Genomic DNA, 18,083 nt, shown 5'->3' with positions numbered 1-18,083 from the left:
TAAATAAAAAAAATTGTTAGCCGATTAAAATTATGACTAATTAAAGAAATTTATTTAGTATAATTTTAAAATATGATGTTTACTTAAGGTTAAAACACAAATTAAAATATGAATTCAAGTATGAAAAACATAACGGCTGACGATGAAAATTTACTTGATTTTTCACACGACGTATAAACGTCTCCTCTTTTTCTTCGAACTTTCGAAAGGATGACATCGTCGTCGTAGATATTACGTAAAAATTACTAGGAATTAAGATAAAATTTGGATAAGCTTATTTTAATGCGACATTTATCTACGCGAGAAAAACAATACGCAATTTTTAAAAGTATTTTCAATCAGTTGTTCAGTTTTAGTGGAACAGCTGTTTTTGTGTAAGACACACGAGTCTAGTGATTTCTAGTGAAAATTTATCTTATACCGAATATCACCAGGTATTATATTGTAGACTATATTATCTATATACTATATTGTTTATTATTATCTTAGTACTGTCTCAAGAAGGAATATATTTATTCGGTGTCGTTTTTAAATAAGCGACATAACCATCTATTCAGCGTTGCTACGGACCAACTACAAGCTTATTCCTAGCAACAACGAATCATCGCATGTAAACAATAACCTACTATTTCGTGTAAACCCTAACCTACAAGGTAATAGAATACGCGGGCTTCTGAAGTGTTCTGATAGGGACCCCTCAATAACCGCGGCGTAATTTTATTAGAAACGACATTATCGATAACACGAGTGTCTCTTCAGGAACAGAGAGTGAAAGTGATATTACGGATTTTAGTGCAAACCCTTCCCGACAAGCAATACTAATATTGCGCATACAAAACGAAAATGTTAGTCGACAGACTAATGCGTACCTACTTTTGCTGTTCTACATCAAATAAATTTAGTCTTCTTGAAAACACTGCTGACAACGAAGGTAGTCGAGCAGAATTATTAAAACCTGAGCCTATTTTTGCAACAGGCGTTAATGCAACAACCGAATTGAAAAATTTTTCTGTCAACAATTATTTTCTAATTGTAATGTTATTAAAATATACACTGACAACAATGAAATCGGGCCACACGGTAAATGTTCTGCCGGTTGATATTGACATATATAATATTATAACGTCAAAAATGCTTGTAAACAATATCAATGTCATTATACATATAAACTTGAAACATGAAAGAGCATATAGAGCGGTCATGCGAGGCATGCATCACCCGGAAGATAAATCGGTAATCATTGAATTGACGAAGTTAGGCCACGAGGTTAGAGACGTTATTAACGTTCTCCATCGTCAAACGAAGGAACCCTGCCATTTTATTTCATAGATTTGGTGCCCAAATCTAATAATAAAGAAATTTTTGACGTGAAACCTCTCAAGTATACAATTGTAAGCTTTGAAGTTACGTATTTTAAAAAAGAAGCGGTCCAATGTAAACGTTGCCAACGCTTTGGCTATACCAAAAATCTACGCAATCACCCGCACCGTTGTGTAAAATGCGGTACAGATCGTGCCATAACAGTCTGTTATAAGGCACCACAGGTTCCAGCTTCTTGCGTCAGCTTCGGCGAGTTACAAAGGGTGTAAAATCTATCAATAGTAAAAAACTAAGGTCTGTTCTATCAAACCCGACCTATCCTCCAGAATTGTAACTAATAACAATTCTACTGATAATAATAATTGCATCCACAAAGAGGAGGCTTCTAGAAAACTATTATTCTTAATTATGACAAAATATTTCTGGTTAAAACCACAAAATCTATAGTTTTACTTACATACGGATGTATAATATGCAATTTAAAACTATATCGGTCCAATTATTTTAAGTCTTCCGTATAAAACAGAAAGTAAAATATGAAATATAATATTTTTGTTATTACAAATTTTAGCAGAAACAAATAAACGCCATTATTATGCAGAATAATAATTAAACGAATAGTATATAAAAATGCATAAATATAAGAGAAAAATTACACTTGTCAAAGCTAGAATCCTTATTGCTCCAGAAAAAATGAAGTAAATATACAGTATATATATATATATATATATATAGGTCATATCAAAATATATATAATTAAACAATAAACTATACGAAATACTGAGCAGTTTAACCGTACAAATTACTTTAAATAACCGCAGGTGGAAGACAATATAATAGCTGTTGCTATGGCAACACAAAAAAATTCCTTGAAATTTAAAAAAACTTTATCTTCAAACAATAATAAAAAATTTATAAAACGGTAGCGTCTACGTTAACTTAGATAAGAAAAATAACTTATTTAAATAAAATCATTTAATAGTTTTTAAGATGTGTTTTATGTCGAAAAAGTTTTTTCCCGTGTTGTATACGCAAAAGAAACGAACCTTTTAATTAAAATATTATTTAAATTTATACCTGTGAATCGAGTTAGAGCATTTTAATCGCTATCAAAAATATCATGCGTTCACGTTTAAATATGAAATTTGCAAAATAATAATAAACCGATTTAAAAAGGAAATTTTTAAATTTTGAAAAGATGAGGAATTTTGTAAATATTTTACCGTATAAAAAATCTGATGTGGACACCAGATAACTTCCTTTTACGCCTATTTAATTACATATACACATTTTTTTTTTTAAATGAAAAGTACATAAAATTATATTTCATTAACAAATTTATTTATTGTTTTTTATTGCTATTATTTAATGCTTTTTTTTTTTAGAATCGGAGGTTAATAATTAGTAATAAATCAATAAATTTAAATTAAAAAAAAAATTATTTGGCTATAACTTTGGAACCGATGAAAACAAGTACCCTAGTTATGATATATCGTTGAAAAGCCTTCAAGGAGAGGTGCAAAACTAGATATTACAAAAGTCCTGAATCCAAAATGTCAACATGCTACAGGGGAATCGTTTTCGATTTATCCTTTTCGACTAGGATTAAAGAACACATCGACTGTAAATAGGACACAAATAACGATCTAATTTTCCCACACATATTTTGGAACAGAATCGTAATTATAACCCAAACAATTTTATTAATATTTTCGAGTACTCTAACAATCTTTATAAAACATAATAATACCTCAGTTGTCCTACCCGTTTGATTTGTAGTAGTATTGGAAATTATGTTATTTTGTATTATAACTATTGAGAAGGCTGTTTTTATTAGAGTTTGGGCCATAATTCCAACATTAACTGTGTAAAGTTTGTTATCAAATGTTATTCTGAAGGGTATACGTAACAAAAAAGTTACTGCGGGGGTTTTAACTCGTTTTACTTCTATCGTGATTTTTCCGTTTTTCCAACTCATTGCTCATAAATAAAAAACAAGGCGTTATGAGAAATCGTTTCCGCCATTGTTTTTTACGTAAAACATTGCATTGCAATCGTGTATCGTTAACTATTTTTTTAAAAAAATTGATTAAATGTGGCGGATCGAAAATGGCTGACAAAAGATTTCAAACGCATCATAAAGTAGAAATTTTCTAACTACGTAGATCCGTATTTGTTTCTACCTCCTAGTATTCCACGGTTTCATAATACGAATCCGTTTCCATAATTTAAATTTTAATCTGTACGGTAATATGATCAGGCGAAGCAAAATAAAAATCGTTGAAGATAGAAAAGAAACGTAAACGAAATACTATATATGCTTGCAAAACATGTTTTACAACCTTCTTTCATTAATGCTGTTTAAAATAATATTTTTCTACGCTTCACTTTAAGTAATACTAAACATATTTTAACGTATTAACATAATTCTCATATATCTATATTCCCGTTTGACAGAAAGGCCTTTAAATAACGAGGTTATTTTAATACCGGGTTAGAATTGCACGATAAACGTAACGGTAGTTACAGTTGTTATGGACTCGCCTCTGATTTTTATAAAATTTGAAATATTGTAACCTTATTTAAGACGTAAGTTACGAGTTACAAAACAAATTTTTCGTTAGAAATCCCTTTCGCCCGAATTAAATCCCTCCTAATTCACGAACTACCCGCACCAAAAATTTCGTTATTTTGCACTACACGCGTGTAATATACATGTAAACGTGAAAGATAGAAATTTGAGAATGTCGATCGACATTTCTCCAGTGAATGTAGACACACATCAAATACGTAGATGAAATATCGAAATATTTACTAATATTATTATATATTCGGAACTTCACCGGTATATGTCGATAAACACCGATAAGCTGTGGCGGGGGTCGAAACGATAACTAGAAATTAAAATTAAGAAGAAAAAAAATCACCCGATACCAATCTCTAAGGTTAATATATTAAGAGAAATCCTGGTAAAAAAATAAGTACTAAAAAAAAGGAATAACCTACACTCACTTCGCTCGCTAACCTGGTTTAATTAACGTTAAAAATAATTACTGCGATTACAAACGGTTGATTTGTATGCATATAATGCACTTATGAAATCTAGACTTGAATTTGGAACCGAACATCGGGCAGACGCTTATAAATCTCACTTAAATGTGGAAATAGCACAAAAAAGAATAATTAGAATTATTGATTTCAAAAGCAGTTTCAACCCATCTCTTGAGGTTTCCGATAAGCTGAATATTTTACCCGTAAAGAATCTATACATATAAAAATTATCAAGAGTATTTTTCAATAGTTGTAAAAATCATAAAATAGACAACGTGTACGATACAAAAAGGATGGATGCAGAAAACTCACAAATCCCGGCTGTATTTAAAAAACGGTTTCGAAAATCATTTGTCTATTTAGGATCTAAAATTTATAACATGTTAGACAAAAGTATAAAGCCTGTAACTGTTGAAAATATCTTCATATTTCAAGAGGAGAAGAAATGGGTTGTCATTATTCAGGACACTACTCTTATGTTTTCTAAATTATATTGAATAAAATTAACGTACAGCGAATAAAATTAAACGCGTTCAAATTTTCAAGGTTTTGTACAACTGTTGAAGAATCGAACCGCACTCCGCCTTTCATGAATCGATTAATAATATGAACTGGACTCGATGCGACAAATTTTAGATTAATTGTACTTAGATTAGGCTATATTTTATGAAATAAAACACTTTAAAGCTATGCGATACTGTGCCTATTAAGAGAGGTATGATTTTTTGTCTTCAAAACCTCATTTTTTCCACCCCCTGAGCCGATGGTTGGTGATAACAAAAAACTTACAAATGTTTTAGGCTGTTATCCAAAGAATCGTAGGAACATAAACGAATTCGATATTTTACTTAATAAAAAGGTTATAGCAATATTTTGTTTTTTTCGAAAAAGCCCCCCATTTCCATCCCCATGGACCGATTTTGGCCGTTAACATACTCGTCTGAGATTTTGGGTCGCATTTTTTTTTTAGGGAACAATTTGAAAGTGATTTGCGGAAAATTACGGCAGTTATCTTGTCCACGAGAAAGTTAAATATATATATATGCTTTTGAGCTGAAGGTGGCTTTGGAGTCTGGAGGATGTGAAACGCGAAGATATATCGAAATTTTCCCGAAGTCGAATCACGGTATCCATTACAATAGGTAGCTTTCTAATGAAATCTACTTTAGATTTCATTAATAGTGTATTCATAATGTGTTGGAAGGTAGGTAAGGTAGCTTACCTGAATATACTACTTGGAATTCAGAATAAAATTAATCTGTTTATCTTATTTATTCAACTGGTTTAGAGGAACATATATCGTGACTTAAACATATTTTTGATCGTTTTAGATCCGCTAATATTATACCTCGCATTTAAAAATACATATCTAAAATTGTACAGTGAAATTCGTTTAAAAACAAATCGTGAAAGAATTCCTTTAAGTTTAGAAATGAATTTGATTCCAACACCTAAACCACTGAAAGTACTTCATATCGACAGCGTTTTTTTTTTTAAAACAAACGATTTTGTCAATTTAGATAGTATTTAAGGTATACACAAGTATAACGGATTGAAATATCACAATCGACCGAAGCAGCTGATAAATTATTAAATTAATTAACTCGTTATAAAATACCTGAAAAAAATTATTTCTAATAACGACACCGAATTCAATAATTAAAAAATTAATGCGGATATATAAAATTAAAATATATTTTACAAACACAACATCCATCGTCAACGTGAAAGATTTCAGTCTACGCTAATTGAACGTATTAGAATCTTTAACAACCGACAAGTAGTAAAAAACGAAAGTATTAAAAATAAAATAAAATATGCAGTTATTGCGTATAACAGTAGCGTTTATTCTGTTACCAAATTAAAACGGTTTGAAAATTTTACGGACATAACCCGACTTCATTATTAGAAGCTGATATACAGCGGCAGGTAATAAACGATTACATTAGCGATCGTAAAGAAAAGGTGAAAAAATTGCATAAACAAGTAAAGGAAACTAATGAAAAAAATAAAAATTAAAAATTCAAGGAAAAATAAATATAAATAAAGATTTACTGGATATCCCACCTGATGTTTATATCAATACTCTCCAAATACGAAGTAAAGCGAAAAATAGATAGGACGAAGGAAAAGTAAGTTCAGTGAAAAACAGCAGAAATAGATGAACGACGTATAATAAAAAAATCAAAATATATTTAACGACCTCGAAAGGTTAAACAGATACAACAGAAAAATCTTCCGAATACAGAAACTAATCGGTATTTGAATTCTCTTGCAGGTCCTGTTCCTAAATGAATTCATCCTGGAGCGGCTGAAATTAATTCGTAAATGATCCCGATAGAATTGGATTTAGCCAAATTAGAAGCCTCTTACCGAACATTATTATAGATAAAGTTTTAAATCGTTTATAAAATTTGAATAATATTTCTGAATATGTATTAAATTTTTTTAATCGTAACTTTTAATTATAAATTCTATAATGTAAGTAAAAATAGTCATAAGTCTAGAGATAGAAGTATTATTCGTACAAAAATGTTAATAAATGAAAAGTTAAAAATAGTCTTGGTAAGTAATTAAGTAAATAAAAGAGGAATTGTTAACGGTCTCGGTTCGATTGTTAAATTTTTTACTACCAATTTAGATGCTATGATGGAGAAAAATATAAAAAATTGTTAGTACAAATATTATTAGTTTCATAAAACAGTTATATAATTGAAGATAATTTTATGGAATTACGTAATACGTAAATGATTTTGTCGACTTAGAAAAATTAAGAAATTTCGTGTATCTATATGTAAAAGAATTAATTTGTAAAATAAGTTTTTTTTTTCAAAAATATTATTCGTTAAAAGAAATAACTTATATAAACAGAAAAGATAATCGTCTAATTTTACATCCGGTATCCAAAATATAAAATAATCATACACCTTTATCCAATGTTACAAAATTTATTTGAGTTTATTTAAATATTTCTCCAAATTATGAATTCGTGTCTGCTACTTTCAAGATGTTATAATGACTGTGAATATTTATTTTCTAATGATCGCTATGATACACAATTTATAAATATATAAATGTTTAATTTTTAACTTTATTTCATTTTTTTAAAAATTATTTTTACTTGCAATGTACAATTTTTTACTTCTGTTCAAATAAAGCAGTTAAGAACGTGCCTTTTGATAATTGCACCTGCGGATAAAGGTGTAGTCCAAATACTGAAAACTTTAACCAAGATCAGTAACCAAATAAAGTTACCCCCTCTTTTTCCTTATAGTTTATTTTGATTTAATGTCGTTTTTTGTTACTAATAGTTCTATATTAACGTGGAATTATTTGGTATACATTTTCGAATAATCATTTCATTTTGTCTATACTTTTAAAATATTTACGATAATATATTTAAAATGGTATTTTTTATTTAATAAATAAGTTTTACAACAATATGAGGAATTTCTAACGCTTTAATCGATCAGAATCGCACTGTGAAATAATTTCAATGATTTCTCAAGAAAATGAGGTTATGAATACAAAAAGCAATCAAATGTATTTAACTAACTAGATTTCCAAAATGTTAACGAATATTGAAATCGTTTAATACCCACAGGAACTCATTATACCGGTATTTATAAAACAACAAAATTTCACATCGTATTCAAATATCAACCGATGAACCGAGAGCTAAAACTTAAATTTTTCCGAACAAAACCTATTCGTATTCGATTTATTCAGTAATAAAAAGATTACTTATTTAAAGACATTCTGGCGGTGTTTAAAATCTGTATACATAGTCATGTATCATAAACATACGTAATTCAAAGCGGTATTTATGATAAAATAAAAATACTTCGCCGACCGTGGGGCTTCTAACAGATAAATAAATACTTATCCAGACCTCTTTATGGAATATTCTTTTACCTTGAAATTATAATCACAACTGTTCTTCGTACAAGCTTATCTTCCTTTCTCTCTCTCTCTCTCTCTCTTTGTGTGTGTGTGTGTGTGTGTGTGTGTGTGTGTGTGTGTGTGTGTGTGTGTGTGTGTGTGTGTGTGTGTGTGTGTGTGTGTGTGTGTGTGTGTGTGTGTGCACGCGCGCTAATGGTTGATAAATTCATTTATATAATGGTATCTGACATGACACGACTCACAAGTCGCTTCTGACAACAACGCAGCCAACTTAAGAATAACAAGTTCTCATGCTAGGCCTATAAGGAAAAGTGAAGACTGGAAATAAATGGTTTCCCTTCCCCTTATTTATCGAACCGACTATACGATTGCAAATCGACATAAGAAGCCCACCAATATGCAGATAATATTCATCCGTGTAAAAGCTTCATATAGTGAACATTATTACTTTCAGAGAAAACAGTTCTGACCGTTACATTTAGTATCTGAGGTATTTTAGAAGCATTGCAACTACAGTAAAATCTGGGGCAGATATAACAGCAAATTAATGTGGCCGTTGTAAAACAAGGCGATGTAATATTGCTGTTTTAAACCGATTTTACCTATTTATTTAAAACATGCTCGCCAGACTGGGATATATTGTTAATGGAACTCGACAACAGAATAATACCGGTCACTTTTGAGGAGTCATCGGACGATAAAATGTAACCGATTCAGCAAAATAACATCCGAGTGTTAATATTTTATATTCATAGAAATACACATTTTTGTAATTTTTTTCCGAGCTGTTAGTGAATAAATACTGAAGTAAAAAAAATAAATAAATAAACATCCATAGTTGTAATACTGTTTAAATTGTCTGTTTAAATCTGAACAAACACAGAATAAACTTCACACATTACTTTTTGATAGTATTAATAAAAAATAAATCTCTCTGTCTCTCTCACTGTGGGTGTGTTTTTGTTTGTTTGTGTGTGTGTGTGTGTGTGTGTGTGTGCGTGCGCGCGCGCGCGCGCGCGTGTGTGTGTGTGTGTGTGTGTGAGCGCGCGCGTATTTGTATTGTAGATGTGGTAAATTTAGAAATAGTGAAATCATATCATTACATCCATACGTATCGCTCGTTAATCGTTTTTATAATCTACAATATTTTGTAGTTCAGTTATTTTTCTTTAAGATGATTAGCTATTGAAGTAGTTACAGTCTAGATGTGGAAAATTCTTCAGATACTAATACGTAAATAAAACCCAAGACCTTTGGTGTATTATGTAGCAAGGAAGTACGCTTTCTGTGACACGGTCGCGGCGACATTACATTTTTATTGTTAATTACAATATTCGATTTTTTTTAAATTTCTGCTTTAAATTAAAATAAAAAATATTTAGTAAAAAAAAAATTATAAAACCGCGCACCGCGAATGTAATTTTATATAAATGTGCAATCGTCACGTTTACGTGCGCGGTTGTAATTATATATATTAATTGAATATTAGGTAAAATTAAATAATTGAAAGCCTCATTCATCATTACCCTTTTATGTACCCTTAGCTATGTTCTTTAGCTAACACGTACAAGTGAATTTGAAAAGTTGTATTCATTTATTACGTTATTCAATTGTAAGTTATGACGGTTAATAAAAAATAAAAATGAAAATAAAAATCAGAACAAAACTTTTGGCTAAATTTTTGTCGAAAAAAGTTAATAATAAATCTGACCATCTAACATAAAATCGACCTTCTGCTTTGATCTGCAGAACATAATGAAGGTTTCAAGAAAAGTGAGAAAATATTTGTAAAGTATTTCATACTAAACAACAAAGGCAATTTATCTTTCTAAAATAGATAGCTAATTTATTAATCACCAAATGTAGACACAGGCAAAAGGTTTTGTTATTAATAGAAATCTAAACAAAAAACAGAACTTCAAAGAAAAAAACTAGAATATTGATACCCGAAATAATTAATAGTAGAGCACTTTAAATAGAAATACGTAAATAAAACGTTTAGTCTACAAAAGATTCAGCAAAACCCCTGTTCTAGTGTATCGGAACTTACTTGAAAGCAAATTATTTTAGTTACATATTTTTATAAAGTAATCTGTACTTAATTTTAATTAAAATAACAAGAATAAAAATATATTTGACTAACCTAAAAATAATGATTTTTGCCAAAACAAAATGTCCAAATGTAAAACGTTTACTTCATTACATTCCCATAAGTTAACCAATAATCACATTATTTGTGTACCATTTTTCTTATTACAAAATATTATTATTTGAAAGAACTTACCTAGTTTACATGTAGAATTATTTTCTAAACGGTTTTCTAGCTTCACGTAAAATACATCTAATACGATAAATACAAATAATAAAAATTTGATACGATTTTTAAAACAATAACACACTTACAGAAAAGAAATAAAGCATTATTTACTGTATGACAACGTTATTCGTTAACAACACTTTTAATAGATTATTAAATTATCAGAAAAAAAATGTAAGCTAATATTATTATTATGTAAGATTGTTTATTTTTTCTCCATCGCTGAATGTAATGGAAGCAGCTAATATTATAAACTAATAAAATTTTTCATCAACTTAACACACATTTTGACATACGCAGTTTGATGAATTTCGACACTACTAAGAGAACGACAGTCAAACGAGGGGGGAGAGTCTCTGCACTCTCCCCCTCTCATAATATACGGAGAATCTTAATATTCATTTTAATAAGAAATAGATCAACATTAGTAACTGACAGGTGCTATGTTTGCTATGTTGCCAATTAACCTTAATTTTCCTTCCCCCCTGGCCCTTTGGCTGCTAATTTCGGCATCAGGAAATTTACTGCGTTGTGTTTTCTACTTATAACACATTTGCATAGAATAAACCTAACAAGCAATAACCGGTAAGGAAATGAAAAAAAAAAAAAATTTAATTTTTACGGTAAAATTTTTTAATTTATTTTTTTAATTTTATTAACGAATCAGCATATTATAATTTTACTATTATTTATAAAAAAAAAAAAAATTCCTAAAATATTTGAAATCGATGTTATATTCTCCATTTGACAGTACTATTAATGAACTTTATGATATTTCTCGTTTTATGTAGTAGTGTTAATAAAAAAATCATACTTAATAACTTTTTTATTTTTACGTTGTATAATACAGTTAGTAAAATAATCACTGATTTTATACAACCGACCTCCGGACTTACATATTTTATTTATCCGTAAAATTTACATAAATTATTGCTTGTTATAGTATTCGAATTATTTGAGAGATTTTCGTGTTAGAAGATTCACAGATTAATTATGATTTAAATTAAATATAATCTGAGATTACTGTTTATTAAAACGTCGATTATTCGGACCTCCATATCTCAAACATTATGTGACAAATCTGAGAGAAAAATAATTATAAAAATGCTGAAAAAAATCGCTTGTTGAACCATCCATAGACAAAATTTACATTAGAAAAATTGAACTTTGTAGCGATCAAATCGAGTCTAAATTTACTTGTTTTTTTATAAGGACTAGCGTGAAATTAGTAACATCTCTAAGTGTTATTGAGCTTATTTGTATTACAGATGTGCTGGGCTGTACTGTGAAATACGGTAGTCGACTTGATATGAGGTAAATTTGGAAATAATCGTTTTATATCATAATCCCCATGTATTAAAAAATTATTCATTAATATTTTTTTATCATATGTATTAAAAGAAATGATCCTGGTGTGTTTTTCTGATTGATTACTGTAGAGGATACGGATAAGTTGTAAAATTGTGTTGCAATATAAATGCGTGAGTGTAAATTATTTAAGATAAATTGAATACTAGCTAAAAAGAAATAATTGAAAACTTTAACCGTTTGGATTCCTTGGTTACGTTCCTTTGTTAACGTGTATATACGTTTTAAATTTTGGTTTCAATTATTTTTTATGATTATAAGTTATCAAATGTTTAAAAATATTAATATTAAACTGTCGGTGTCGGTCGGTCACTTGTTTTGAGCGAGGTGCAGTGTAGGAAATACAGTTAGATGGTGTGGTTATTTTCACAATTATTAACTCTGGCGGTTGAACAAATTAGTTGCGTAATGGACGGCAATGTCAGGGGTGGGGAGAGACAGTGAAATTACGTGCTTGACAGAGAATGAAGCGTTTGGATCCAGCGGCCATCTTGGGTTGATTGCACAGTTGCATTTAGATTCTCATGTCTGTGATTTATTTTAGATAGATTACCCTCGTTGTTGGTCGAGGTAAGAATTTTTTATATATATTATTTTAATGTAGATTAAAATAAGTGTCAGAGATACTACTAAAAATCCACCTTAATCAGACCAAAATGTTCATGTAACCTAACACAATACTTCAATTACTGTTATTATTAGAACCACTGGACACATCTTCTCCTGCATCATTAACATATTTAAAGAAATCCTAGTCGCTATAGACTAGGTGTTCAGACTCAAACATTGATTCTTCTTCATTATGCTTATAATTAAAAGAATTGCCCTTCTTACTTGTTAAAGTATCAAGTTGTTTCTAATTCAGTCAACAGCCGACATTTTCTTAATATTTATTTTTGTAAATATGTAAAGTGCCGTTCTTACTTTTTTGTTAAAGTAAATAAATTGAATATTCAGCTAGCCTATTTTATCAGCTGATATTTTATTTTAGTAATTCATTATTAATGCACTGTTTAGGCTAAATTTTAGAGCCCTTACTGTTACTTACATAAACACTAGTATGTTTTTCAACAATATAATGTAAAATTAGTTAAATGATAACACGTGATGATGGTCATTATTGCTTATTAAAATTAATATGAATCAGCAAATTTATTATGTAGATTAATTATGCCTTACTGAGGTATTACACCAAAACAGGTTTGGGCAGTAGATTATGGGTCTGGTGGGTATTCCCACCAGACCAACCTGGTGGGTTAATTCTCTGTACTGTATTTGTACCTGTTTTTAAATTTTAAGTTTAATCTACTCTATGATTTAATGGCATTTTTGATTTTCCAACCATAAGTTAAAAATTATTTTTTGAATATAATGAAATTTTAATGAGTGACAAATCTGAGTTTTGCAGATAATTTAATGAAAAATCCTTTGGTTTTAAAACATCACAAGCATCGTGTCTTAAAAATGTTGTAGCGATTACTTAAATACTAATATAAGAAAAGACTGAAAAAATATTTAAAACTTAAGTTGAATCAGTAATTTCGTTATAAAAGACTAATTGAATAATACTTAAACCTTATGGGGATGGATATTTTGTAAAAATTACTATAATTTCAAATATGAAACTTTACTTTATATAAATTTATAATCTATACTTTATATTTTATTTATCTTAAAAATTTTTGATTCGCATCAATTTTATCCATTTTATGAAAAATAAATTTCATTACATCTTTTCTCAGTCAGATTATTGTCCAGACGTAAACGGGCATTAATTGATAACACAGGGAATTTTTTGTAACTTCTATGTTGTGGGTACACTGCTTGACCACACTCATTAAGTTGTCTGTGTAATGTGAGGTTATTAGATATTCTTTATTTAAGTTTTAATTTTTTTTTGAAAATTTATTTCATTTTTTAATACAAAACATTTAGATTGTGTTTGACAATTGTTTCTCTCTAATCATATCAGTTGCATATGACAGATAGCTTCTGTGTGTTGTGTTGTGTTGGTCAAGTGGCAGTGAATGAATGCTATTTTAAAACAATTTAAAGAAACTGGTTAATTTTCATCTCAAAGGAAAGGAGAATTTGTCAAATTTTTACTCCAATTGCAATATGCTGATTTAACAGAAATAACAGGTAGCCTACTGACCTACCGATCTCTCTACTGATCTACCTTTGATAATATCGCATTTTAATTTGCCTCATAATCAGTTTTTTGAAGATCCTGAATGTAATATATCAAATAAAATTGATGTCCTTATTAGAGCGCAATTTTACTTAAATTTTATTAACCTACAAAATTTATTTGAAACTTTAAATATCCTGTTCTCCAAGAAACCAAATTAGGATATATTCTTACGTTTGCTATTAAAAATTATTTCTATATAGATGATCTCATTACCAGTTCAGATTACCTAAATGGAGTTATTCTAAAGAACAATATGTCCAAATTATTACAACAGGATGGTTTTTTACTTCACATGTGGTATTCTAACAATTGCAGTTTTTCTTTGTCTTATCATAATTCATCCATACCATCTAATCAAGAAGGCAACATATGTACTCTAAGAGTTCTAATGAACAAAAAGTCAGATTCACTAAATTTCCAAATCACTCATTCTAACAATTTAAAAGTTTGTACTTAAAAGGATTACTCTTTCCATCACAGCAAGAGTCTGTGATCCTCTAGGACTCGTTGGCCTTATTATTATAATCATACAAACAGTTTATGTAGTCATTATGACAACTCAAAGTTGACTGGGACAAAATATTACCCAAACCATTAATACAGTGGCTTTCACTGTATAATCAATTAAATCTAATCAAGTCATTCAATATAAGTAGATCCATTAAGTTTGATAATAGTAAAATTCATTCCATAAAATTACATGGATTTTCTGATGCTTCTATTAATGGGTGTGGTTGTTATATTTATATACACACTTTATAGTCCAACCATGTAATTACTAATGTACTGTTCTAAATCAAAATTAGCCCCTTGAAACAAATCATATTACCCGGACTTGAACTCTGTGATTGTTTACTATTTTCACATTTATTTGTGAAGGTTGTATAACTGCGTTATACACTTTGATGAGATACACTTATACTCTGATTCAATCATAGCACTTTGTTGTATTCATGGACATTCTTCCAATTGGAAAGTATTTATAGGTAATAGTTTCTGACATTCAACGAAACACTTCAATTACCAATCGGCATTACATAAAATTCTCTGATAATCGAGCAGACATATTTTCTAGAGCTTTTTCACCAAGCAGGTTACTTGATATGTCACTGTGGTGGTGTGGTCTACCTTGGCTATTACAATCTTCTTCTCATTAGCCAACCGATCGTAATATTACGTTCAGGGATAATAATTTAAATTCTGAATGCTTGTTAGAAAGGATATTAACATCATGTTTATTTAATGTTGTATATGATCGATCACAGATTTTCTTGACCGGCAACATTATTATAGTTTATTTAGTATATAATAGAAATTATTTAAGTAACTTCTTTATTTACACACTTCCTTGAAGGATGAAGCATTAGCTATCATTAAAAATTTAGGTGTTTCTCATAATGCAGATTGTATTTACAACTAAATTCCATTAACTGAGATTCATTGGATAATTTATCCAAATTAATCATCCAAGTTTATCTTTCATATTTCAGTGCTCTTGAAGCAATGAATAATCCAATCAATACATATGAATTTATTATTGTTCGGTTAACATCAAAGTTAGAATACAAACTAACTTTACAAATGTTTACATTTTTCCTTCCAGATTACGAAGGAGAAATGTTCACCTCAATTTCATAGAATCCCTTGAATTTAGAAGGCAGATGCTTGAAAATATTAATGCAAATAAGTCAAACCAGCAACAAGACATATTTCCAAGGGACAGCGATACAACATTGGAACTAAATCCTGTACTAAACATTTTAGTATAAATGATGATAAGCAATACTAGGAAAATAATTTTATTTATTCAAAATTTAATTATAATCAATGTCTAATTTGTATTTTAATCATTATTTACATTGTTAAATAGTCTTTCTGTTGATGAACGGAAGGAATTTTTGTAACATCATAATTGTTGTTTCAGTTTTTTAGTTAAGGGTCATTGTTGTTCAACATATTCGTGAAATTTGTTCTCAAAAACATAACACACTTCAAAAAAATAATATTAATTCTAAATTAAGATTATAAGTCTGACAATCATAATCGTACCTCGTTTAAATTGGTCAAATAAACCATAATATTATCTACTGCATTATGTATTACCAATGATGTACATGGTAGTACTCAAACATCTCTGGTTTTACTAGATTCTGGTAGACAAGCAAATTTTTGTACTTATGAATTCGCATGAAGATTAGAACTTCCATTTCTGAAAAATGATATTCTTATCTTAGGAATAAATAACACACTTCCTCTTTCTGAATATAGTGTTGAACTGACACTGTATTCTTTATATATGAATTTTTCACTCCAGTTACAATGCTCTGATTAGATATAAGATAGCCTACTGACATGTACCTTTGATAATATCTTATTTTAATTTGTCTCATAATCTGTTTTTTGCAGTTCCTGAATTTAATATATCAAATAAAATAGATGTCCTTATTTGAGCACAATTTTACTAAAATTTTATTAACGTACATAATTTATTTGAAACTTAAAATATCCTGTTCTCCAAGAAACCAAATTTTAGGATATATTCTTACGTTTGTTTGCTATTAAAAATGATTTCTATGTAGATGATCTCATTACCAGATAACCTAAATAGAGTTATTCTATCAAAGAATGATATCTCCAAATTATTACAACAGGATGGTTTTTCACTTCACATGTGATATTCTAACAATTGCTGTACTTCTACGTCTAATTATAATTCATCCATACCATCTAATTAAGAACACAACATATGCACTTGTAAGAGTTTTATGGAACACAAAGTCAGATACACTAAATTTCCAAATCACTCATTCTAACAATTTTAAAATTTATACTAAAAGGAATACTCTTTCCATCACAGCAAGTGTCTGTGATCCTCTAGGACTCATTGGCCTTATTATAATCATACACCATTCACCATATTAAATCTAAACCATCTGAATATAATTTTAGTACTTTTAACTACTAAGGAGTTAGATCACATACTCTTTACTTTTCATATGTCAATCACAATCCATGTATTTCAATGAGATAAAGAATCAGGTCATTGATAAGCAAAGTAAGCTTAGTTCACTGGATCCATTTTGTATGATCTCTCCTATAATAACATCCTATCGTCTTTACATCTGAGTATGAACATTCCAAAATTGTCAACTCTGAACACTTAAGACTCTTACACTGTGGTGTACAATTAACACATTATTCGTTGCAACAAAGATACTGGATAATAATGCAAAAAGAATCATTTCGTCAATCTTTCATGTGTTTAATTTGCTTTAGATGTGATGCAAAATTCAATCCCAACAGCTTTGTCAATTACCCCCTGGTAGTGATTCCTTCCTGAACATTCTCTTGTGCAGTGGCCCAATTATAATTCATCATGCAGGCAGAGATCTAAAACATTGAGTAAGCCTTGCATAGCGCTTTTTGTATGTTTAGCAGCCACTAAGGCTATTTATTTAGTTAGTTTCTGATTTGACTTTAATCATTTTTCCACCTTTAAAAGATTAATTTCACTAGATATTATATTTTCTGATAAAACTTTCATTGTTTAAACAGAATGTTTAAACAAATATTCAAACCTTTTTTTACATCACAAGGAATTTATTCCTCCATCTCCTCATTTTAGTGGTTTGAGGGAAAGTGCAGTCAAGTGTCAAATATCATACGTCGTGTAATAGGAAAAACAATTCTCAACATAGAGGAATTTTATACAGTGTTGATACAGTGTTGATACAGATTGAGGTTTGTCTTAATTCTTGCCCAATTTTTGCTGTTTCCACGGATCATAGAGACACTGGCTCTCTAGGACACCAGGTTCACCGGTACATTTTCTTATTGCATGTAAAGTAAATCAGTTCTTAAAAAGATGTCGGTTTTCAAGATGTTTATCACAGATTTATCAAGATTGTGAGAGAAAGGGTTGTAACACAA

At 29.4% G+C, this 18,083-nt stretch overlaps 2 protein-coding genes across 6 annotated transcripts in view; one reads left to right on the top strand and one right to left on the bottom strand.

Annotated features, from left to right (window-relative positions):
- The window catches only part of LOC142333413 (uncharacterized), a 136,292-nt gene extending 125,391 nt beyond the window's left edge, over positions 1-10,901 (bottom strand). The window contains exon 1 of the mRNA XM_075380466.1: positions 10,559-10,901. The gene's annotated coding sequence lies outside the window, so the exon portion shown is untranslated. The remainder of the gene's footprint in view (positions 1-10,558) is intronic.
- The window catches only part of LOC142333414 (uncharacterized), a 118,483-nt gene that overhangs the window by 49,028 nt on the left and 51,372 nt on the right, over positions 1-18,083 (top strand). The window contains exon 4 of one of the 5 annotated variants that reach the window (XM_075380467.1): positions 6,650-6,795. The exons of 3 other annotated variants lie outside the window; for them this stretch is intronic. In XM_075380467.1, the coding sequence (XP_075236582.1) occupies positions 6,650-6,703 (54 nt within the window). In that variant the 3' untranslated portion in view covers positions 6,704-6,795. Of the gene's footprint in view, positions 1-6,649; positions 6,796-12,360; positions 12,530-18,083 lie in introns of those variants that run through there. One more of the 5 variants, XR_012758597.1, reaches the window with a different exon arrangement.

The sequence above is a fragment of the Lycorma delicatula genome, chromosome 12 (genome assembly GCF_047948215.1).
Source record: "Lycorma delicatula isolate Av1 chromosome 12, ASM4794821v1, whole genome shotgun sequence".
Lineage (NCBI taxonomy): Eukaryota > Metazoa > Arthropoda > Insecta > Hemiptera > Fulgoridae > Lycorma > Lycorma delicatula.
This window is presented reverse-complemented; position numbering and strand designations above follow the sequence as displayed.